Genomic DNA, 25,964 nt, shown 5'->3' on the forward strand with positions numbered 1-25,964 from the left:
CAGCCCCCAAGTGGCAGCAGACTACTATAACAGGTAGATGTATATATGCAAAACTCCGCATAGCACCAACGCAGTACCATGAGGGAGTCTTTAGTCAGAGCATAAAGGGAGGATTGAGGCAGCTTCACTCTCCAGGCAGTCACAGATGGCATGTAGATTGACGGGTCTCCGCAGGAAAGCTTTCCCCCTCTTTGCAGAAAACTGAGACTATAAAGCTCCCGGTTTAATTGACCCGAAGGTTCAGCCTTCCTGAAGTACATTCTGTAAGGTACTACTGATTAAAGTACACAGAGTGGTAGGAAACGGACATATGAGAAGTTGAATATGGGAGATTTCTTATCTGAGATTTGACGCTCTTTCATTTCATGCACTGAGAGACTGAAGTGCTGTGAGCGGGCTTAATGCTTCTGCACTCTGTAATAAAATGGAAGGTAAACCTCAGATAAGATGCCTCTCGTGCTCAGTTTATTGACAGTTTCTGAAGCCCCCGGTGCAGGAAATCACATTTGCTCTGCTCTCTTTGATGCCTTTTGAGACTGATACTTCCTCAGGGTGGAAACACTGATTCTGACCCCACCCTGGGATGCCGCGGCCTGGACACTGTTACCCTGCTGTAGCCTCTGGCCTCTTATGTGTAAGTTTCTCCGTAGAAACCCCCTGCCCCACCTTAGATAGCACACACACACTCTTCACTTCCACCTCTCCCGTCTCCTCCTCTCTGTCTCTGCATAGCTAAAAAGCCGGCTATGGGCTGCTGAGTACGATTGGAACAATAGCGGCCTTTCAGGTGTTCTGTGCCAGCGCTGGGAGAGGACTACGGTCCTGAGACCCAGTCAATATTTGGACATGGTTGCCTTTTTGTGTCCGTTTTTAATCCAAGCGGAACCAAGCAGCAGGGAGCCGGGAAAAGGCTGAGAGGGGAAAGCGAGGGTAAACACTGGGAACAATGCAAATGGGGCAACTCACAATGCCACTGGGAAACTATCACAACATCAACTCGCCACCAAGTGAAAAATGGAGTATTGTTTCTTTAAGTGGAGATTAAAAAGAGAGCGGTGTAGGAAAAACAAATATCGGAGGTCATTCTGCCATGAGGAGAACTGTGCACGCGGAGGGTTTCACTGCAAACGGCCAATCATCAGAGAGGTCTTTTAAGTGAACACTTATACATGAAAATAGGCCACTGAAAAGATTCTTTGACTATCTTATGGAGAAATATGTTGCATCTGCTGTGGAAAGCTTTGGATGAGCATTATCAAGGATTAAAGGAAACCCCTGGGGTGACAGTGCTCCCCCTGAATGCTGGAATCCCTCTCTGCCCAGCTGTCAGGTCGTTAGTCCCACCCAATGAGGTTCTTTGATGACGAGGGGTATCAGTTTCCATGGCATCGGAGACACAAACAGCTTGGGAGATTAGGGTCGGAACTCAGCCCTGATTCTCAGTTGATCCCACCTATCAGCAACAAATAAACACCTTGGGCGAAGGCAACGCCTGCATGCAGGCCATATGGACCCGGGTGGGCTTTAATGAAGCAGCTAAATAGCTGGTGAGCGGGGAATTCGCTAATAGCTCCTTGTCAGAGCAGCACTAAATACCCAACTCGTTCACTTTATTCCATCATTTGGTTACTGACACAGCCGACTAAGCTGACAAGGAACATCTGTGGCTCATTTTTCTTACATGAGTGTTTCCACAAGGAAAAGCTGCAGTTTTTGTTTTCCAGGTTTCTTGCCTTGACTGGGCTGTTTTTACCCTGCTGTTACTTTTTTAATAAACGCTTCATATGTTACATTTATGAGGGTGGATCACACTAGGTGAACATTTAATAATATAATCTCATAAAATTTATTGAGGGCCTGTAAACCACAACTGGATTTATTGCTAGTTTTCACATCATACTTCATATAGTTATTACTAAAGGTGGTCTCCATACTGTTGTGAGCATTAAAACCTTCACAGGAAAACACTTTATAAGGTAGGATAGACGTTAAATTAATAGTAATAGATAAGTTATTAATGCTTTATTACTTTGACATTAACAAATATTTGTTGGCACTCCAAGATCTGCTCAACTAAACATTTAAAGTTATTTCTTAAACATTTGGTACAACTTTTTAAAGCAGATTGCAGCAGCAGTTAACTGTAATACCTGAAAATACACCAACAACATTTCAAAAACTTTTTTTATTTTTGATCATATGTTTCTCTCCTTCTAAATGAGAAGGTTCTCGGTGTTTTTTGGGGCCAGAGACTTCTTACAGAGGAGAAAATCGTCCAAGGAACCCCAGAATAATCCCAACGCAGATTTAAGTGGCTGGGGCTCAGCATCACTTGACGATGTGGACTCACTCAAATGGATCTTCATGCTCGCAGCTGGCTAGCTGGCTAAAACGCCGCTCTACGGAGCAGCAGGAATGGTCCGTTACACCCTGAGAGAAGCGGATAGTCTCATGATATCATGTGTCAGGAGCATAGGAGAGTTTCAACTGGCCCAAAAGATAACGTAATGGACACAATATGCCTGTTTTACTGGCTTTAATGCACTAATATACTAATAGTAATGGATCACTTTGCAGAAACAAGGTCCTAAAACGCCCTGAGGTGTGTTATTATGAATATTAGTGCATCTGTAAATCTCACTAAATCTTCCATCAGGGTTGGGCTGTAAATGTGAATAGCAGAAAAATGTTTTGCAACCTGAGAACACAAAAGTTTGTCTGCAAAATTGCTTTCTGCACATCTGTCGATACACATAATTCGTTTAATAAACTCATATTTTATGAACAATTTATTAAGTACACAGTTCTTATTAACCTTCTCAAACGGCACGGCCACCACACAGACAATATCTGACCTAAGAGGAGACACACACTCTTTGCAGATTTATGTAAAACACCAGCATTTTTAAAGTTTATATCCAAATTAGCTGCTTTCCAAAGCAGCATAGCAGCCAAGTGCGTCACGGCTAACACCCCCTTAAACTAATGGGACAGATTGTTTCTGTCTCCTCCAGCCTTTACACCAGACAGATTTAGCTGACAATAATCTGAAGTCCTTTTAATTCTTTTTGAGGGATTTAACATTTAAAAAAATAACTATAAGTCATTATATCAATTATGTGTGAGCTGTTTCTTTTTAACAAGTCTCCCTGATACTGGAGTTCTCTTTAATTTCATTAAGTAGCTTATACAAGCACAGCGACTCGCTGTCACTGACTGTGAAAGCTTTTCAAACTCCAGGCAAGGCTGAGCCATCCTGAGGGCTGTAAATCCCTCCACCGCCGCTCCAAGTCCCGCTCATCTGAGCCTAATCAGCACCGAGCATCAGCGCAGGAAGATTGTTCCCCAAGATGAAAGCAAGGCAAACACGAACGCAACGTTTATCGAAATTACAAAAAAGGGCTCCTTCCAGCTCCTCTGAAACAATGGAAAAAACATGAAAATGTCAAAGCATTTCCATTTTTCACGACTCACTTCCCATTTCAATTCCAGAGCTCCTGTAGGGCATTTCATGAATGGCTGAGTATGGACTGCTGCTCCGGATGCCATTTTTCCTCACTTTGGTCAAATATGCAGCAGAAACAGGAGAAGAGGGGGGTAAGAAAGCTCATCTGGAAGTTGGGACTGTACCGCAGCAGGTTCCCAGGACTCCAACACTGAGTATGGTTACATTAAACAGCGGGGATTCAGCACCCGCCAGCTTGTATGGAATACTCTTAAGTTCTGCTGCGGGTCAGGGGCCCCTGGGCTTTTTAGCATGGCCCTCTTTTACATTATACTGCAAGGGTCAGGTTTAGATTAAAGTCATGAATGAGAAAAGGAGACAGTCATTTAGAGTTACTCATTTATTTAGTCCCTATTCTGTCGAGACAAAGTCCAGGCAGGGTGCCGTGCTGGGCCCGTCATCGGGCCCCATGGCCAGCGGTACTGCCCTGGTTTTGACCCTGACAACGGTCCCCTCTGTGCTGCTTAACCCGCAACTTGCCTGGTTACTACCAAGTGTGTGACCTCAGCATGTGTGGATCTCTCACAAGACTGAGCGCCACGCTGTGCCTTGGCCGCTGCTGAAATACCCCTGTGTACCCGCTTATTGTCTGCCCCAGCATGGGCCAGGAGGAGGGCGGACAAGGCGGAGGGGACACTTGGATAAGGGGGTGGGGGGGGGAAGCATGGCAACCAAGAAACTAGACTTGGGAACTGGGAACTGCTTCAATGCCAAAAATGGAGGGAGGAGAGGACCTGCAGCCAGCAAGTGTGACAGAAGGCTGTTATCAGACTCAGATATCTTTCTGTTAGCAGCAGAGCAAGAACTGCATCACCTCCTTTGATGTCACCGCTGCAGCATTTGCATTTCTATCATTAACATCCTGTCAGTTTAACTCCTCCGTAACACACACTTGCCCTCAGGGTGACCATTACAAAGACATACAAAGGCTCTTGATGTGTGTTTTGACTGTTGAAGCCCAGAAACCAGTTCCTGGCCTCTGAGCAAATGTTGATATAATATTTATTTATTGACTCATTCTGAAACTGCAGCCTGCTAATAAAGAAAGTATTCAAGCTGAAACAAAGTGACAAACACTCATCATATCACTATGTGCTCCGGTGCTGAAGGTGGAAAAGTGAAGCACTGAGTCACTGAGGGAGGGAGGCGCCCAGGCACAAGCAAGAGGAAGTTTCGGAGGAGAAATGTCACCTCAGGATCCAAGCAAAAGTTTCTGGGAGAAACCTCTCAAACAGGAAGCAAGAAACACATCAGATTACAATTTATCAGCGATAGTGCGATAGATCAATAACATTAACCCTAAGCTGACAGGGAATATCAGCAATCCCTCACAGGATGAGTCTCCATTTGGCACCAAAACGATCCTGTCATTTCTAATCGATGACAGCAGACTGCAAGCGGCTCAGCATTATTTTTAAAGCAGCACAGTAATGCATTCCCAGCAGCACTTGTAACACTTCTGCATTCAAATTTCCAGCCTGATCATGTGGAGCAAACAGTGAGCATTAATGGATAACAGCACGTAAATGACAGCCTGTGTAAAAACACCTTGTTGTTGAGGAGCTGTCACGGGGAGATTTATGCTGCTAAATGTGCACGGTTCATTACAAAGAAGACTCAGACATGAGGGGCAATTAATCTTCAATCAATGCAACAATCCATCAACAAGGACAACAATTATTAAGGTGAGTGAGGCAGCGAGCAATCTGCCAGGCTTGCGTTTGAAGATTTAAAAATGGTGGCACTTAAAAGGCAAACGTTACATCATGGACACAAACAGGTGTGATAACAGCTGAGCCATTAAATTATCAGTATTTAACGTTGGGTTTTTTGCTTTGCTTCCTAAAGTGCATTACCTTCAGTTGCGCGCACCTGTAATGCCACAAATGGAGCTGAGAGTGTAACCACCTCAACCAATCAATCAGCCTTTTGCACTGCTGCACACGGGGCAGCACACGGGGCAGCGCACAGGGCGCTCCGGCGGGGCACAAAGAGCCCCCTCTCCCCGCTCCGTGTCGCTGCGTCTCTGTGGGATAGCGGGATTACTTACTTGGGGTTGGTTCTGTTCCAGAAGACGGCATAGCGGTCGGACACCACCTTGGAAGCAGGGTCCTGGCCGTACACGCACATCCCAATGATGAGGATGAGGAAGAGGATCATGTCCACCTGCGGCATAATTGCTGTGGAACTCCGATGAACTGAAAATTGGCCGAAAGTCCTTCTTGAATCAGGTTTAAAAGCTCTGATGTGTGCTGGTTGTGCCTGTGTGAATGACAGTCCACTTTTATTTCCTTAAAGATGGAGCTCTATTCTTCTGTATCTGGAGCTTAAACGCCGTCTTCTTCATTTAAAGCAGCAACTTGGGGTTTTAGCAGTCAGATCATTTCCTCGATCGGATCTACTTTAAATCAAGAGACACCACAAAATCACCGTTTCATCCACGGCTCAACTCCGCACCGCGCAGCGAACAGTTTCTCCAACTCGCAGTGAAACAGTTCAAAACAGGAGGCAGCCCTGCGCAATCTACGCAGTACAGAAGAATTATATATATGTGTGTGTGCGTGTCTTTTAGAATAAAAGAAGCAGCAGGAAAGTGTTCCTGGTAGCGCAGAGGTTTTAAAAAGAAAAAGCGCAGACACCCAGTCCCAGTGTCGCCGCTCTCGCCAGCTCGGGACCTCTCCTCTGGCTCCCCGTGGATCCAGCGACAACCACTCAAAGCAGCAGCTTGAGCTCCGGCTGAATCCGCAGCTGTCCGATCTCTCCTATCCAAGCGACCGAGAGCAACAGCACGAGATAACAAAGCTCTCGTGTAAACGCGCGCGGTCTTCAGGTTAAATGTCCCCCGACGAGCCGCTCTGCCACGTAACCGAGAGCGCGCCAGAAGCGGTGCGAAGCAAGTAAAAGCAGCGCCGTGTGGCTCCCGCTGCCAAGCTCTCCCGGACCAACCCCCCCTTCTCCTCCTCTACCCCCCCCCCCCCCCCCCCTCTCTCTCCCTCCCTCCCTCTCTCTCTTCTACCGGGCCAGCCGGGGAACACTGGAAAAAAATCTTGACAGTTGAGAGGCTAGAGCTCGGACTGTTCAGTCTTCTTGATTCTCTTTTCCCAGGAAAATAAGTCAAATAAAACCTGGATTCATCGGCTATTTTTGCTTTTTCCCACTTTTAAATAAACCATTTCCCCCCGAGGAGATCGTTTTTTTGAATGAAAAAATGATCCAACCTCACAAATTCACCATATTATTTGTCGTGCTCGTGCACGGGGGAGGTGGGGGTCATAATCAAGTTCTTCACGGTGGGGTTTTGGAGCCGAGCCGCTGCAGCGGTGTTTGTTGTTGCAGATATTTCTTGCAGTGTACAGTTTCACGGGTGCGCGCTCTCCCATCGGCTTTGGCTTTTTGAACGACGTGCGTTTCGCTTTCAAAAACAACACATCTTCTCCTACTCGAGGGGGTGAGAGGGTTTGAGGGAGGGTGGCTGGTGTGTGCGGGCTTCCCACGGGCCCGCAGACAGACCTCAGATCGCTGCGCAACCAGCCACTTTCACTGGTTCAGCTTCATTTTCACTAAGCAGCCATTCTCCTAGTGTCCAAGTTTCATTTTCTACTTGAAAAGTTTTATTCAAATGTGACACCAGCGTGCAGATTGCGTTTCAAACAGTCGTTTAATGGATTTACTGACATAATTATGTCAATAAAGAGCTCTTCTGGTGGCCTGAAAACAAGCTTTTTAATTTCATTTTCTGTTTTTTTCCCCCGAAAGCACTGTTTTCACTTGGGAAGCTGCCATTCTCAAACCTGTAAAACGATCTCAAGCGCTCTGCTGGCAGAGTTTTCTCTTGTTTTCTTGGAGAGAAAAAACAACATTTCCATTTTCTCTAAATAGCCAAATATTTTATTGTCTGAACAAATGGAAACCGGGTTTATTTTTTATTCTCTTTCTTTTTTTTCCATGGCCACACACAGGCATTATAAGACCTTTGTTTCATAGCTTCCAGTGCTGTGCATGTGCACCCTGCCATGTGTGCTGGTTTGAGTTTATGACTCAGTGCGCCACGTAGTGGTGGTCACAGGAAAAGCTCCACAGATCACGAGGATCCACGGAGGGTCAGTTTTATTTTTAAGGAAGATTGCAACACTGTGCTCATGAGAGACGAGATTATATTAACTAATTAAAGTAAATTGTGTGTTTCGGGGTGTTTAGGCTACATAAATGTCATCAGGTGAGATTTTCTTTCCGCACCGAGGCAGGCAGACGCAGATAGAGCTCAGCCTGGTGGTTGAACTAATCCTCCTTATAACAACAGTACCACCGAGGAAGCTCGTCTGAGTGCCACTGGGCTCAGCAAGAGGATTGTAAACTGCACTAAGACACTAAACAGTCGCTCTTCACACTGTGGCTTCTGTTCACTAACAGCTTGATTTATTCCAGCTGAAAAAGGCCGGCTGAACTCCATCTCGCCTCCTTCAAAGTTTAGCTCAGTTTTTAAAAACTACTCAGAGCACAATGTGAAATTGCTTCAATAAAAGCAACAGTTAAATGAATGAGAAGAAAATACTTTTTTTCCCTCCACATGATGAGATACCCACCACCCCCACTCTTTTCTTATTTTACCAGGAGGCAAGCTTTGGGGTGAGAGCAGCTTGAAATGATGTGAAAGTGAAAGGGCATAGGGTAGATATCACATCAAATTATCACATCAAATGCCTTATACAGTAAATCAAATCAAATGTTTTTCTGAGTGGGACTCCGCAGCTGAGTGGTTAAGTGGTTCACACAGCTGCCTCAGAGAAAGATGTTTTCAATATGTTTTTATCCACTGAGTCTTTTATGTGCAGTGTTCTCCAAGAGTGCCTGTTGCATGTTCAGATGTTAGCTGGTATCTGTCTCTGTCATTTGATGCTGGGTAGGTGGGCGTTCATCAGTTTTCTGAGAAATGGCAAATAAACCATTTCATCCTCATCGCTAGCTTTGGGAACATCTTCACTTATAGAGCTCCTGTCATCAGTATCTTCCAGCATGAAAGAAAATGCTGCTCTGCACTGAACCTGACACCTGGGTGCTCCACAGTATGTTCTTACAAACAGTAAGTATAAACCACAGACTATAGAAAAGATTGATGTCAGTACCATTAGATCTTCTATTGTTTTGTGGGCTACTACAGTCATGTAAAAGAGAAAGTTTGACTCTAAGTAAGTACAGCCCATGACTCAAGAGCTTGTAGAAACACCGCTTAGGTTTTCTGAAGTTTCTCTGAACATTGCTGGGTGAATTTGGAAAAACCATATATGCATTGTGTTACCACATCCCCACAACACCCCAAAACTCCTGCTTTTAAAGAAGTTTTGTCAGGTTCCGGATGATCACTTAATCAGGTTCATTTGATTATCAGAACCTGGCTGCTATTTACCTTCTTAATTCCTATGGAAGCGGTAAGGCTGGACTTAGTTCTTCACAGGACTGCAGAGAGTCCGGTGAAAACTCTTTTTCAGTTGACTGTTTATCATTTTTGTGTTTCAGAGCTCTAAGATATGGTCTAGTTATAGCTAAGTTGGTAAGCAAGTTGAACCCATATGGCTGCATTACCTACAACTAACTTGAATTTCACTCACCAAAACAATGGAATCCAAACTTCTTGGATGATCCTAACCTGTATTATCTGTCAGATAAATATGTCTTGATGCGTACTCAATCATCCAGGTAAGTAAATCCCAAAAGGTTGATTCTGTTGATCTGAACGTAGCGTTTTCTGTGGGAGAAACGTTTCGTCACTCATCCAAGTGACTTCTTCAGTCTCAGCTGACTGCAGGTTTCCCCAACCTTATAAACAGTGTGTCAGATAAATAATTAAAAAGGCTTCAAATACCAGTGGAAGTGTCAAGCTAGTGACCTGAATTAGCCTATTAAGTAGTGTGCAGCAACCCAAGATCAAAACTGTTTGGGTAAAAGTCTGTAATGATGTTTATTTCTGCTGTAAAGTAATTTTAAATGGTAAATGGCCTGTATATGTATAGTGCTTTTTACTTGTCCCCCCTAGGGACCCCATAGCGCTTTACACACCCAGTCATCCACCCATTCACACACACATTCACACACTGGTGGAGGCAAGCTACAGTTGTAGCCACAGCTGCCCACATGGTAGTCTGTGGGAATTAACTCAGTTTTGAAGAGAGCCTCAAGTGGACATGGGAGGAAGTGCACTTCAGCAACAGGTTTATTTTCAACCACAAAGTTTTTGGTATAAAGAAGGTTCATGTTCACAGCACAGCAGTAAAGAAGAGCTTTCCAAGGAGTAATTCCAGTGTTGTGTCCTTGGGCAAGACACTTCACCTGTTGCCTACTGGTGGTGATCAGAGGCCCCGGTGGCGTCAGTGTCCGGCAGCCTTGCCTCTGTCAGTGCGCCCCAGGGTGGCTGTGGCTACAATGTAGCTTATCATCACAAGTGGGTGGATGACTGGTTGCGAAAGTGCTTTGGCGTCCTTAGGGACTAGAAAAGCGCTATACAAATACAGGCCATTTACCATGACTTGTTTTTCTAAGGAATATTCTTTAATTATATCTAAGGTCAAACTTTTTAAACCACCTCAATCAAACAAAACTTCCTGGATTACTGAATTAAGTCTGACTACACTTGTACTGCCATTATGAAACAGCTCTCTGTTCCTGTAACTGGCAAAGAACCACATGCAAATACATAAAGTCATGGGAAAAAAATCTTGTGAAACGACCGTGACACACGCCTGCTGTGCACCACACATCCTAAGAAGGCTGGGGAGCAAGCTGAACCCGAACTCGGCAACGCTGTGCTCATGTTCCCGTTGGCTTTGTTTACAGTAAATCCACCGTACGCTGTGTTTGGTTTGGCTTTCTTGTGAGGTCATTGTGTGTGCACAAGTGTGCATGCATGTGTGCGTCTTGCAAACTCATCAGTGTGCATACGCAAACCGGCTGGTCAAGTGATTTGTGTGTGTGCGTGTTTGAGCGTATTCTACTTTTGTGCATGTGCATGCATGTGTGTATGTGTGTGCGCACACCCCGGGGCTGATGATCCACCTCACCCAGGCAGACTAATCCATGAGCTATAATCACCTCATCTCCCCAGCTAAAGTGCCTGTCCTACTTCATTTATGCCTGATATACGTCTGTGTTCCCCAAGACAATGGAGTCATTATAAATTAGGGTCAGTGGGGCTGCCAGCACAACACACAGCATCCTAATGTTTCTCATGGCCTTATGATTCGACTGTCACACACAGAGAGGAATGAGATTTCATTTTGATGTATATATCACACACAGTTTTTCCACAGGAGTTCTGAATCACACACACACACATAAGCAGAGCGAGGGTTCAGATTGTTCAGCTTTTTTTTCCCCCTGTTGTTTATGAATGCAATCTGCAATAAAGGAGCACCATCAAAGTGCCACTGAGTGTTTATGTAGTGACACAGGCATTACAGCCTCCCAGTCCTCTTCCATTAGCAGCTGGTAAACAGACTGTAATCACGTTGTGCTCTGTAAAGAAAAATCCATTTCAATATTTCTATCTTGCAAGCAAAGAACTGAACAAATTGCTTCTTTTTATTACTAAAAGTTAAATATCTGCTGTAACAGCTTGAGTCATTTATGTTTTGTTGATTAATTCGGGCTTTGTGTATGCACGGCTAAAAAAGATCTTAAGTGAAATCTTGATTTTATATTTCCAATTTATATTTATATGATGTGGAGAAAAAACATGAAACAAAAGAAAAAGCTATACATTAACAACAGTCTTTAGAAGCTCAATCCTATCTTCTGTCCTATAATTTTGTATTTGGCAGCCTGATTCGATTCTGTGACCCAGGAGAGCAGCAGCGACACCTCAGCACAGGACAGGGCCACAGACGGTATAAAAAAGGGGCATACTGTAGCTTCCGAAGCCAATGCAGAAGTGCCTTAAAGCTGGATTTAAGGGCGATACCTGAGGTTGCAAAAATACTTCCCTTTCTATAGGAGTCTATGGGGACAGCACAGCTGTAACCTTGATCTTTTGAAACTGTGGTCTCATAGTCAGCTCACCTTCTCTTTCATCATATCCAGTTGCAGAGGGCGATGGCTTGAATGCTCATCTCTACTTCAGAACAGATGAAGTAGAGATAAACCAATTGGTGACATCACAGCTTCACAGCTACTTCAGTCTTTTATACTATGTGTCAGACACAGCATGAAGAAGAGTTGGGTAGAGGTGGGTTGCAAAGTGGCTTGCAGATGTGAGATACCTATAGGCAGGCAAAAGCAGTCGTAACTGTTCCAGAAACATTTTACACAGTTCAGTTATTAAAAAATGATCAAAACTGTATAAAAGAAGAGGGAAAATGTGGCCTTTATGTAACGTTTGGTTCATGTAGATTGTAACTGGTCATATGACCGAAGTTTAGTCGAGAGCACGACATTGTGGTGAGAGCTAGAACAGATGCAGAGGAAACACATACAGTTCCAAAACAACCTTAATTTGCATGTGGTCCAGGTGCACAGGTGCAGCCTTTATTTGTTTACATTCTGTGTAAAAGCTGCTTTCAGCTGCTTCCTTATTTGGCAGATTTTTATGCTAGATGTCCTTCCTGACACAACCCCAAAGGGATTTGTGTCTCCTTAACTTGTTTATACTGCATGCGATGCTGCCTATATACCTTTATTTGGACAGTAACACCTATTTTGAGTGACGGCTTTAAGAGGTAGAGCAGGTTGTCTACCAAATGGAAAAGTAGTGGATCGATCTCCGGTCACTCCAGTCTGCATGTTGAAGTATCTTCAAGCTACTGAACCTTAAGTGACTAAATGCATCTGTACAAGTGTGTTTGGAAATACTAGACAAGATGGTTAAGTATAGAAAAAAGCGCTAGTAGGGAATGAGGTCTGTAAAAAGTGCTTTGAAAAACAAAACGCTTGCTCAGTTGAAATAGAAAAGCATTATAGAGGCACCGGCCCCTTTCAGCATATTTGGGATTTTTTTGTTGTCGCATGCAAACATGAGAGATTTTGAAAAAGACAGAGGGAAGTGTGCTGTAAAGTTTTTGTTTTATTTTCTTATAGTTTTTACGGTGTGTACCAAAGAGAGTGATGAAAATGAATATTCAAAGTCATCAGTGATGCATGGTCAACTGAAGTGGCTACAATAGCTTATAAGAAAAACTAAAACCAAATAAAAGGGCACTGAGATCAAGTGATCTAATACATATGCAGCTGAGCTTGACTCCATTCATAAAGCAGATGCATCCCAATCGCATACAACAAAATTACATGAAAGTATCTGTGTTCATATCAACTTTTCTAAGACTTTTGTTAAAGTGATTAAATGTTTTATTAAATTGTTTTCCATATGAGTGGGAAAAGAAACACTTGGGGAGGAAATATATGCAAGTAATACTCAAAGCAAACCGCTTTAGACTCGTTTGTTTCATCCAACCAGGTCTAAAGGCAGACATGGTTATGATGAAAGACTTCAAACCTTGCCTGGTTTCCCACCTCTGCATAGATTTTCAGTTTTTGCAAGTAAAATATGAATCAAATGTATGAGCTTACTTTGTGGTTAAAAAATGCAGAGGACATTTCTTTTCATGCAGTCCAAATCTATCCACACAGAAATACTGCAAGCCTTAGTCTCTGATGTTAGCTCCTTACAAGAGCATTCTCCAAGGACCATAGAGGCACATTCTGAGGTTTGTTCACTGGCATTTCTTTCTTATCTAATGAATGTTATCCATCACCTTTTATTGCCTGACATCACCACTTACTGTCCTTTTTTATATAGTTATTGCAATAACTGAGCTGCATGCAACCTCTTTCCTGTGAAGGTACATGTCCACAGGGGCCATCATTTCCACACTTAGAATTCACAGCCTGTGTGAGCAGTCATGCAATGCATTCTTGTGGTGTCGCGTTGCATTTTGAGCGAGGGGGGTGTCGAATAGCACGCTCCTCATTTACATAAAGTTGGCTACATTGTGCAACGTGGCGCATCTGGAAAGTCAAAGAAAAATTTTGAATTAACCTTTGTCGACCTAAAATGAGGAAAGATTCATTCAGTTGGTTACAACCTTGTGTTTGCGGTGTTATGGGAGGACGTAGGCGTGGGACAGCGCCTGTATGCTGTTTTCCCCTCTCCATGTGCAATATCCCCATGAAAGCAGATGAGACTAAGGACTTTATTAGTGTGTATTTCTTAAATGTCAAATTGAATGCTGAAGTGCGGAGCTTAAAGAACAAAGACGAGTGTAACAGTCCAAATAATTACAGCCTGGCCTGCAAATCAGCCACTAATTATTGATCTATAAATACATTTAAATGTGGTGTTACCAACAGCTCGTTGGGACTGCAGACTATGTGGCTCTTTGCTCCATACAAAGTGACGTTAGGTGGATTTAAAAAAAAAAAATAAAAAAATAAAAAAGTTAGCCCAATAAAAAAATAACAGACGCAGCAAAGCATACTGCTTAGATTTTTGGGGGTAAGTCAGGGTTAAATGTTAAAACTACTCATTAAACACAGAATGCATTCTGGTCACTGCAGTTTAATACCTGATGGTGGTTACAGTCATATTTACATGATCTGCTCTGCTTGTTGTTAAAAGGATTTTAGAAAAGAAGTGTCCAGGTCAGCTGCTGTTGTTTGAATAAACTGCTTTAAGGGCCACTGATGAGTCACACACTTCCATTTCTATCTATCTTGCTTCCTTTTACTTTCACCTTTTTTCTTTCTCTGTGCCTCTTTTCCAACTGCTTGCAATGCTACGGCCATCCCCTTATGGAAAGGTAAATGTTTATATCTCCCTTGAGGGACTAGTTTATTCCTCGGCCTCTTCTCCTTCATCGCTCTGTCGAAAACTCCTGCCTGAGCCTTACCAGCTGGCCTCGCTACACTGCTCCACGTAGGTTTTAGATGTTACGGTTAGAAGAAGAATAGCCTCTAATAAAAGATTTGGCCGCGGTGAAGAATACACAAATTAAGGTGAAATAGGAGTTGAGAGAGGGGGTGGTGGGGTGTGAGGAAGATGCATGATGACAGGTTGACTCAGACGCAGAAAGACGTGGGAGGTCTGAGTTATTCCCGTTGAATCTGCACTTGTAGGTCTGTGTGTGGCACCTGATTGAACTCTTCTGTATACATGACCTCTGCAAACACAAACACACAAACTCACACTTGTGCACAAAAGCCAGAGGGTGCAAATTCACAAAAATATACATATGCACACACATACATCTCTCACATGTTTTTATGGAGGAAAAAAAAAACTTCTCTCCATCCATGTTTTCACAGAGATGTTTTCCTGCATGTAGGTAAGTGATGCCTGTGACCCATGGAGCCCGCCTTGCTTAAAGTCATTCAGACTGAGGGCTGCTGACACTGGAATGCTTGCTATGCTGATGGGGGAGGTTCTCACCAGATTTGTACATTTATACCAGTGGCAGAAGGTGATGAAAGCACCCTTTCTTTATAGCCTTCATGAACTGGCACTATTGTTGCCTTAATGTCACATCAAAGGAGTATTTGTGTGTGCCAAAAATGCCTTTAAGACTAGTTCGCTGTTTTGCACAAGTACCCTTGTCATTGGACAAAGTACAGCAGTGCTCTGAAACTCAGTCGAGAATGACCGAAGTGCTTCATTTCTGGCGTAGACTGTATAGAAGAGAAGGTATCCGTGACATCTCCCTCTGGTTAGCAGAGTCTGGTTTTTGAAGAATTGAGCTGCGTCTTTATTGTCACCATCATTTTAGCTCTCTGAAATGCAGGGTGGCTCTGAAACTACATGATCATACAGTACAGTCTTAGTCATACTCTGTTAAGGGTGTCTTTCTGGATGCTAAGGAGAACCATAATTTACAAAATGAACATCATGTTCAATTCATAGGCTTGAAACTAGCATTTGAGGTCGTAAACTCATCAGGCAAGTGTTTACTGAGATCACAGATCTTGTATTTTTTACAACTGGAGCAGTCACACCCTATTGACCACTAGAAAGAATGTACTTATGGGTCGGCTTTACGTTTCAGACCAGGGAGCTTTAGTCTGATGAAGAACCCTTCCAGCGAATCAAAATAAAATAACTGAAAGAAGTCCTTCACCCTTTCACAGGAGAAGAGTTTCTCCTTCTTTTTTTTTTTTCTGAGGCCCTCGGCCCTCAGAGATTCTCAGCACGGCACTGATCATTCAGTTCCTGTGTGGGAAAGCAGGGCTGAACTGGATGAACTGGGAAGAGTCGCAGCTGTGGGTTACTGTTCCAAAGACTACAACGAGTGTCTAAATGTCATGAAAATCAAAGATAAATCTGCCTCGGGGAATTCTATACTGTGGGGCTAAAAGTCCAGCGTGGATCTGCACATTGATCGTCCCTTATTGCCCTTTCAGTCAATCCAGTCACTCCCATTCTCATAACATAATTTTGTCAGCCTGAAATTAGCTTATTTCTAAAGCTGCAGGAGTCCGGATTAGATTTGGGTAGAGGAATAATAACAGAATGGAAAATAGCTAAAGATATTTACATACATTGGACTGTATTTTTTGTCCAAGTGGCCAGGTCTAAGACCCCTCTTAAAAAAACAGCAAAACATTTTGTACAATGAAATATGTGGAACATGTAAATAAGAAAAAGCTCTCTGAGCTAATTTATGCAATTTATGTGATTAATTATACGCGGTGCACTTACATCTTTCAGTTCATCCAATGAAAAATGATTCAAAATTAGTCCAGTTAGCTTTAATTCATTAGACTTTGGTTCAAGGTATCTGTGGCTGAAGTGGGCACTTGCTCATGAACAGGACATTGGGGAGCGGTGAATCAGACAAAATTGCTTCATGCACGCTAAAATTGATCTGAAGATAATGATCGAGGGAACTCATGAGCTCATATGTCTGCGGGATGAAAAAGGAGGGGGTGGGAGGGACATACGGTGGCGGGTCATTGTCCTAGAGGGGAGTGGGGGGGTAGGAGGGACTACATTGTCTGGCTCTGCTTCCGACAGCTATCTGATCCCCCTCTGGGAAGGTCTGTGTGAAAATGAAACAGACATTTTTCAATAAAGCTGGTGGCCTTTAATACAGATTTTGGAAATAAATGGTTTGTGCTGCAGTCAGGCTGACAAAGCGCCCCTCAAAATTTTAAATGGAAACATCAAATAATTGCAGGAGAGAGTTCCAGAATAGTTCAGCAAAAAAACACTTAATAGTAAAAAAATCAGCTGCTGAGTGGCAGCGTTGATGTGGGCTATGTTATAGTTCAAGTATAACCAGGCCAGCCACGGGGAAACTTACAGCTGAGCTACAGCTAATTATCGTTCACAGATTTATCAAAGTGATTATCTTCAAAGTTTATCATTTGGTTTTTAAACACATTGTATAGAGATCTCTTATTTTAATACTTTAAAACAATAATGAGCTTCTGATTGCAAAAGACAAGTAAGAAAGTCAGCAAGCCTTCCTGTTTTAGGAGCTGGACATTTTTTATTTAAAAATAACCCAAAGACTTTTTAATACATATCAAATGTACGGCCAATATATTTTCTGTTTTGACAGTAATGGTGTTTCAGATAATTGTTTGGGTGTTATCGTAAAACTGGCTACTGATAATACATGGTTCATTTTTAAGTTTTTGCTTTTTGGTCTTTATTTTCTTCCTTTTTTGTGTGTGCATATTTCATTTAAATGCATATCTAGAAAATGTTTTACACATTAGTCCTGACCATCTGTTTAATGTCTTGAAAAAATCTCAACCACCAAATAAAATGAAACCGTGACCACATGCTTTTGTATACATTTAATGTGAGGCTGCTTTTATGATGTAAATTAGCTCAGTCTCACAAGAAAGCATGAAACAGTCATGGAAAGTGCAATCTATTTTTTCACACTATATGGTCTTTTGTGCCCGTGAGAACAGACGTAGACAGGTATTTTGGCTAACTGAGCCCTGTTCTATGTATTTTATCCTATGCGATCAGCATAAAGTCAACGCATAAAACACTGCCACCAGATGTAAACTGTCCTTTGGTCTCCATGAGTGATGCACCAACCATGGCAACAGTGAACAGCGAGAGATAACAGTTCATTTCTTTTAAAGACTGATTAATTTCACATTTGGCACTTTAAAATGCAGCAGAGCAATATGTCAGAAATGTGGCAGCAAAGAGACCCGTGGATCATATTATTTTGTGTGCTTCACTTTGTGTTTTCAGTTCAGTGCAATTTAATGTTATTTATATAGAGCCAAATCACAACAGCAGTCACCTCAAGGTGGTTTATATTGTAAGGTAGACTAGAGAAAACAATCATCTGACCCCCTTTGAGCAAGCACTTGGCAACAGTGGGAAGGAAAAACTCCCTTTTAACAGGAAGAAACCACCGGCAGAACCAGGCTCTGGGAGCGGAAGCCATCTGCTGCAACAGTATTGCTTTCACTTTTAACATATGCCACTCCACAGGATTCATTGTAAACATGCTTTTAAATATCACACCGAGAGCTGCTTTACATGAATTACAGTGAAAGGCTCTCATCATTATTCACTAACTTTGGTGTATCAGCGCAAATGCCAAAGCACATCCAGGTAAGTTTAAGGTAAGTTTAAGACACTTGACACTTAGACAGTATGGCAGTATTGGAAATAGGAGGATGTAATGCTCATTTGTCTGCATACTTCTGGCCATATTTTATGCAATACAGCCCTCAACCAGGAGTGAGAACAGGCTGATACTGAGGATGATATGACTCAGTATCAGCTGATACAGCATTTTTAGCTGATACTGAAGCTAAAAATGCTGAAAATTTACATTAAAAAACAGCCAGCTCATCTCAAACACATTGCAGTCTTTTAAAGCATACTAGTGGAGATGGTTCACAAGAAACATAGCCATATACCCCCTGAGTGCTAAATACCATTAAATAAAGAACAAGTACTTACAGCTTGTATCTCCCTCCCAGGATTCTATTAGATTACGACATTTAGACCTGACAAAGACCCTTATGTGGATTGCAACATGATTTAATTTAATCCACGGAGCACCAGATATGGCACATCAGCCCTACCCTTCCTCATTTGTGTATCTCTGGCTTTCAAAGTTTGGCGCAGCACCAAGAATCTGTGCATGGCATCCTGCGAGCAACCAAATCATCGTGAAGCTGTGAAACAGCCAACAGAAAGCAGCTGCCAGGTGCAGCACCGGTAGCATTTCAGCAATTGGTAGGACATGTGGTTTTACACCGCTATGTGGGCGATACACCCAATGTCACTTCAAAGATCAGCTGAAAGCAGTCATCAACATTTACTGGCATTTGTTTGCTGTGAACAATTAAATTGGTTTCTGACAAGTGGTGACACATAACTGTAATAAATACAGCCTGGGGAAAAAAATAGAAATACACAATGATAAATCATTCATCAGCATGATTTTTCTCATTTTAACTCATGCTGCATGGACTTTTTAAAAGCATGTGTCACTGAGCTCTTAACTTCCAGCTCGAGCTATTTACTGGAATACACTTTTCCATTTAATTTCAATTTTGTGCTGCTTCCAGTGGAAGTTATCTAATTTTGGAGGAAAACTTGATATAACGGCATATTTAAACATACCCTCAGCGAGCTAAAATATCACTGCTCCACGTTGGGAGCGTGCGCATAACTCGAACTGTAGATGTTATTTTATTACACCGCAGCTACTTCACAACTCTGTGCTTCCCCTAATTAGCAGACAGCCTGCAGAGATAGTGTGGGGATGAGGTGACTTCGCATTGGCTGTGCCTGGTAATGATGGATCACAGGCATCTGTGCCAGCCCAGCAGAGCGGCACAGTCGGACTCTGAGGAGAGAGAGCTGCAAAATATCTGCATGTTTGGAACTACTTCTATCATGTAGCGAGTCTACAAGGTAGTGTAGTGTAATACAATATAATTATTTTTGTGGTTTTTTTGTTGAATATGATTAAAAACATATTGAACATATGGGCTAATGAAGCAGGCGTGGCGTGATACGTCTTTTGTACATTTTGATGCCTTTGTCATTAATTTGTGTCTCCATCGAAGTGAAGCCATCATGGATCATCATCCAGTTCCATGGACCTCTACACCAGGTCTCTTATGAAAGCTAAAGCCTCACACAAAACAAACACAGCTAAAACAGCAAGCAAATAAAAGGGCATATAAAAGAAATCGACAAAATGACGTAAACACAAAGCACCTCCATTAACCCGACAGCACCAAAATTCACTGAACTGGCAGCAACAGAAGACCAACATTACGCTCCACGTTTGAAATACAGTTACATGAATTTTGAACACGAAAACGAGACACGTCTTGTTTGTCGTTGTTAAACTACATTAACTGAATAACTCCATCTCCCACAATGCCTCAGAGCAGTTTCCTCATAAAAATAAATAAATCACAATTTAGTACCCGGTTACAGAAATTTCATTGGGCAATGGTGAGTGTCATTCATGTTGGGAGTTAATGGGAGTTCGCATTAGTATTTGCCTCCAAATGCCTGGAGGAGAGGACCATTAATTGGATGCTTCTTTTATATGTGCCTTGCTTCACAGATCACAGGTACAAACTAAAATAAATCTCCGCTTGGCACAAGCTGTTGGAGTACAGTTAAAGAAGCATAGCTGCACAATGCCAACTGCCAGTTTTGACTAGCTTATGTAAAATTTGCAATTTTGTAGATCTGCTCTGTTTTTGGGCGTCCCCTAAAGGGGCGATACCCGGTTTAAGGCTGGAAGAGCTGCACCTTATCTGAAATATACTGACTAGAAAGGCCAACTTCAAGGATTGTGGGCTCAATAAGTTAATTAATTAATGAACAAAACTATCGTCTTTTTGAGAATTCTTACAGGTAACAGATGGTAAACATTTTTGCACCAAGAACTACATCTGCAGCTAAAATTGCCTTTACTACTATAGACTGGCACTGCTGGTACACTAGTAATCATCAGGAGGTCCCCACATTAAGTCAAAATTATACCCCAAACTATTTCATACACTAAATTGTTCTGTTTAGACAAAATTACACAGTTCGGCTCTCTGTACACCTGTGAAGAAAGAATCCAAGTAGACCATTGAGGCAGCTGATGGCAGAGCTTCTTATAACAATTTCCACAACAAAAATGAAACACATTTATCTGAGTGAGACAGAGAGGAGATATAAGGAGGCAATCACAAAGCAAATAGATAAACTCTCAAAGGAAACGCTTGTCTTTTCAAAACCTAAGAAAAAAAAAACAACCAACCGTAAAGAGATGTGATACAAGTAAGTGTAATTCTGAAAACAAATAAGGATAAGAGGAGCGAACAATATCAGGTAAGAAAGCACAGGTGTGTGTTGTTTCCCTTGGCTCTCACTAGCAGCAGTGAGAGCCGAGGGCCAAAAACATGCTTATATCTTTCAGATTTATTTTAGCCCCTCTCAAAATGTGACAATTTTACATATTACTCTCAGGCTAGAATAAGAGCTGTTGTGTAGTCTCTCAGGACAAATTCTTCAGGTTTGCTGTCTGACCATGTTAAAATCAAATTGTGTTTGTAGCTATTTTTTATGCTTTCTTAGAAGGTGAAGAGTGGCCATCGTATCAGGTAAGGTAAGGGAAACAAGGATAACAGCCTGTATTTTTCAGACAGTCTCTCCAAGGACATATGGACTGGGTTGTGTTTCTCACACTGCATGAAGGATAGTGAGAGCATAGTGTGATTGTTTGTCACTTTTGCCAAATTAAAGAAAACAAATAACAGTTTTCTCATATTAGCAGACAGGCGTGACCCCAGGTATGGTCTTCTGCTGTTGCAAGTCTGCTTGTTTCAGGGCTTGATGTACTGTGCATTCAGAGATGCTCTTCTGCATACCTCGTTTGTAACAAGTGGTTACTGATGCATTCCTGTCAGCTCACAGCAGTCTGGCCATTCTCCTCTAAACTCCACAGCATCAAGAGATTTTCTGCCAGAGAACTCAATGGATATTTACTTTTTTGGACCATTCCCTGTGAAGCCTAGAAATATTTGAGGGGAAAATCCCAGTAGAGTAGCGTCTCTGGTACCAACAACCGTGCTATGGTCAAAGTCATACCTTGGTTGTAATGAGTGGTTATTTAGGTTACTATTGCTCATCAGCTTGAAGCAGTCTGGCTGATTAGGTGTGTTGGTGAGCAGCTGAACCAGTGTTTCTAATAAAGTGTAAATTGAACAGGAATGTATTAATTGAGTCTTAAGTGAGAAGAGGGGTTGTTTATGCAGGAACTTGCTTTTGCCACTGCAGAATGCAGATTTTTGACACTTCCACAATGGCTTAGCTGAACATGAATTGGGACTGACAGAGTTTTCGTTTACATATATTTCTGTTTTATGGAGATTTGTACTTGAAGGACTGCTCTATGAATACTATTTTTTCCAACAAGGTACAATTGATGTGATATCCATCCTTGAGGTTTTCATGTCACTGCATGTTGCAGTGAGGGGAAAAAAGAGAAAACCCATAACAACATTCAGATCATCTTATAATCTCATTTATTAAATTGCAAAAATGATGAAACTGTATTAGTTATCCACCACTCTCAAAAGTCACAAGTCGTCAGTGCTTTAATGCACCCTATTGATCTCCAGGTGGAGACCTTGTGGCTCCTTTATTTAATTCCCTGTTTTTACACAAAGCAAAAGAAAGACCTTGTTACCTGTAGGGGAGAGTGAGGTAAGATGAGCCAGTGGGTAAGTTGAACCACCCCTTGTATCTAGGTAACTGTGTACATGTTTTGTCATGTGACCATAAATCCAGGAAGCACTCATCATTTCCATCCTGCTATATTAAAGAGGAGCACATTGGAGAAGGGGTAAGTCTGTATTACACAAAAAAATGTTTTTTGCTTGTCAAAGTAAAATTTCTGCATATCAGGTAAATTGACTGTAATATTAAAACAAACGTATCTGTGTCTAAAATGATATATTATACATGTTGGTGGGTTTCTAAAATATAATATCATCTGAAGAAGTTTTCTAAAGATTAGCCTAAATTGCTAAGCTAGCCCGTTTTTTTCAAAATGGTGGCTATGGGGCAAAGTGAGCCAAAGGCTATGGGGTAAATTGATCCAATGGTTCAACCTACCCCACCATAAGGCACTGAAATTTATTTAAGGCTCTGACTTATTAAATAGTATTTTAGTTCAGTATACTGAACCCTTTTGTTGTATTTGTCATATGTTAACTATTATAGAAAAGATATCATGCCAAGGACCTACAGACGGAAGACCAGCTGGGGCTCAACACCCCTGGAGGAGATTGAAAGGGCAGCGAGTGAAGTCAAGGGAGGAAAGTCCATAAGATCAGTGGCTAAAGAAAGACAAATTGACAGGTCAACACTCAGGAGATATATTAAAAAGAGGGACACATAGGAGGTCAAATCGGTTGGCTATAGTGGAACAGCTTCAGCAAAGAGAGTCTTCTCTGAGGAGGTGGAGAAGGAGCTAGCAGAGCATATCAAGAAGCTTGCAGAGCAGTTCCAGATTTTTACCAGACCCTGTACATGCATGTGGTTCACGAAGTGACCCCAACCATGCTCGATATGTGTCTCCCACTGATATTCTACCCTTACCCAAAAGTCAGCAGCCCAGGAAACAAACAAATCGAAAGCGTGTGAAGACACGAATCCTGACTGATACACCTGAAAAGCAGGCAATTGAGAGAGAGAGCCCATGAAGAAAGGACAAATAAACTGAAAGGCAAAAAAGAAATAATCCACAAAAAGCAAGGAATGTGGAAGAGGAAACAAACCCAGACAAAAATTGCAGTGGAAAGCAGCTCTGAGGAGAGTGATGTTCCCATCCCATTTGAAGACACTTCTGAGTACACTTCTGACACGCTGAGTTCCAGCGATGAAAGAAGTGAACCAGATGTCTCAGACCTGGTAGTTGGTGACTTTGTCATCGTAAGATTTGCATCCAAATCCAGGAGCCACCATTACATTGGCCTGGTTGACAGCTTTGCAGACAACGAAGTGAGTGCCAGATTTCTCAGAAGAATCCGAGGGATCACTAGCAGTAAGAAACCCACGTTTGTGTTCAAGGAAAATGATGAGGCATCTTTCCCACGCAAGGATGTGCTGAAGAAGCTACCTCAACCTCAACAGGCTGGAGGAACTGCAAGGAGGGAGCAACAGTTCATATTCCCCTGCAACCTTGATCATTGGAATATTGAATAGTTCTTTTGAATAAATGGTTTTGAACTGGTGGTTTGTTTAGAAACCACCAGTTTCCAGGTTTGTTCTCACAGGTTTACAACTGTTAAAATGGTTTTTTTCACAATATGATCAGTTTTACATTTTAAAAACTACATGGTCAGTTTGCCCCAAGATGGCTCAGTTTACCCACTGACTAGGTTCAATTTACCCCTAATCTGGGGCAAGTTGAGCCAAAGGAGCATTTTTTTTTAATAGGTCATTATTTTGGGCAGCGTCATCAGACATAGATTCTGATCATTACATTTGAAAGGAGACATCCTGAAATAAAGGAATATGTTATCATTCTATTTCTGTGTCATTTTTTTCTCACATCCAGGGCAACATGAGTAAAAAGTGGCTCATCTTACCTCACTCTCCCCTATTACTCTCAAAAAGGTCATAGACACCAGAGGATCAGAGGCTTGTAAAAGCAAGTCACTGTTTTTCAGTTTTCTGTTCTTCAATTTTCGCATAAAGCTTTTGCTCAAGGACACTTCAACAGTGAGTGACGCTTGAATGCTGTAAAGATGAAATGTGTGATTTTCCAGGGCACAGGCTGTCCTCGGTAGCTATCTGATCATCCTGTCGTCACACACGCACACCATTCATTGTCTTTATTACCCTGCACAGAGGCCTTTTCCTCACCAGTCTCCTTGAAGAAAGATTTAGCCTCCAAAAGGTGCTGTATTTGTTTAGCTAATCTCCTTTACCATCCTGAAAGCTCTCGCTGGTAAATTGTCAGCAAGGATTATTGGGTAAATCTGTGTGGGACTGCTTAAAGTGGAAGCATGGGTCACATGTCTTTAAGAAGGTTGAGTCCCTTGACTACAATCTTGGTGAGCTTATTGAACTGGATGATCATTAAGAAATATTTCAGCATCTCTTGGGCTCAAAAAAATCAAGTGTCTTCTAATAATAAATGGTTTCGATCTGAAAATATATTTTCCAGCCCCAGAAGAACGAAACTTTGACATTCCTGACAGCAGAGGTGCACAGAGAGAGTAAATTCCTCACTATCTCTGGTTTGTGTCACACAATGGATGTAGCAGAAGTGATTCATAGGGAGGCTGAATGGGAGCTGGCAGCGATAGTTTAAGGTAATCAGCATTTGGCGGCACTGAGGTGCCTGGTTATTGTAACCTTGTCACGATGAAACAAAACATAATGGACTGAAGTGAGCTGGGTTAAAGAGAAAAGAACCCAATGTATCCCATCTACCATGACAATGACTTTTCCCTGACCACCACAAAACAGTTACAGTCAACTAAACTTAATAGCCTCCATTGTAAAAGTGGGATTTTCACACACCCTGTTTCTCTGCAGTCACATGGACCATTTGGAAGGACTTATATGAGGATCTGCTGCAACTTTTACAAAGAAATCCAATAAAGTGAGACAAGTAATCGTTTCGAATTGCATTAATGGAGACTATCAAAACTTAAGGACAAAAGCAGGGGTCCACATGATTTAATTTGTCAGAATAATTACGTCATTTTCTTTCTACGACTTCTGAACAACAGTTTATCCTCAAGAGTCTATTAGTGCACTGAAACAACAACTTTACTAGTGCAGCCATTATCTTTGTATTGCATCTGCCTCTTTTTGCCACTTTATGGAAATGGTTTGCATTTCATATGCCAGTTTGGTCAATGAATAAATTTACAATAAGCAGTTTGTTGGTTTCTCTGCCTCCTGAAAAACTGTGATGGAACCCAACTGTTCTCCTCTTCATAAGGCTGCATGATAGTACGGGATCACATGATTCTTCTTCTCTGAAATATTATAGCTTCATCATAGAGTGTGCATGCATGTGGATATAAATAGTCATTGTTTTCTTATGATAATATGACCATTACATTGTCTCCTGGCTCCTCTGAGTGTTTACACAGCTATCTGTTATTGCAGCTCATGATAATGGTGATCTCAAGATGGAAACCATTTTTCACTTGTCCCAAAATAGAAACGATTTTTCGCTCGCCCCCATCCGCAAAATAGAAACGATTTTTCGCTCGCCCCCATCCGCAGGCAGGTCAAAGCACTGTGTCAGCACCACCTCGGCATCTAGGTGGGCTTCAGAGTCATGCTAAACAGCATGTCAGCAGAATGGATTCTTGCAGACGCAGAACACGTAGTTTCACTCTTAAATACCCATTATCCAAAGGATTTTACAATGTGCTTTTGCATTCTGCTGCTCATAAACCAGTGCTGAGGCATCCATGTAAGGCCCTAGATTTACTGTTATAAACAAGTTAG

The 25,964-nt window shown here is 42.1% G+C and overlaps 1 protein-coding gene and 1 pseudogene across 2 annotated transcripts in view; one reads left to right on the plus strand and one right to left on the minus strand.

Annotated features, from left to right (window-relative positions):
- LOC147325576 (ephrin-A5b-like) overlaps positions 1 to 6,438 on the minus strand; it is an 86,606-nt gene extending 80,168 nt beyond the window's left edge. For both annotated transcript variants that reach the window (XM_086300144.1, XM_086300143.1), the window contains exon 1: positions 5,556 to 6,438. In XM_086300144.1, coding sequence (XP_086156270.1) covers positions 5,556 to 5,680 — 125 coding nt within the window. In that variant the 5' untranslated portion in view covers positions 5,681 to 6,438. The remainder of the gene's footprint in view (positions 1 to 5,555) is intronic.
- A 16,281-nt stretch (positions 6,439 to 22,719) lies between these two features.
- On the plus strand, positions 22,720 to 24,045 carry LOC147325577 (uncharacterized; annotated as a pseudogene).
- The last annotated feature ends 1,919 nt before the right edge of the window (positions 24,046 to 25,964 follow it).

The sequence above is a fragment of the Aulonocara sp. 'chitande type north' Nkhata Bay genome, linkage group LG7 (genome assembly GCF_057382095.1).
Source record: "Aulonocara sp. 'chitande type north' Nkhata Bay isolate Kocher_YH1m ecotype deep benthic linkage group LG7, A_spYH_male_GT1.1, whole genome shotgun sequence".
Taxonomy (NCBI): Eukaryota; Metazoa; Chordata; class Actinopteri; order Cichliformes; family Cichlidae; genus Aulonocara; species Aulonocara sp. 'chitande type north' Nkhata Bay.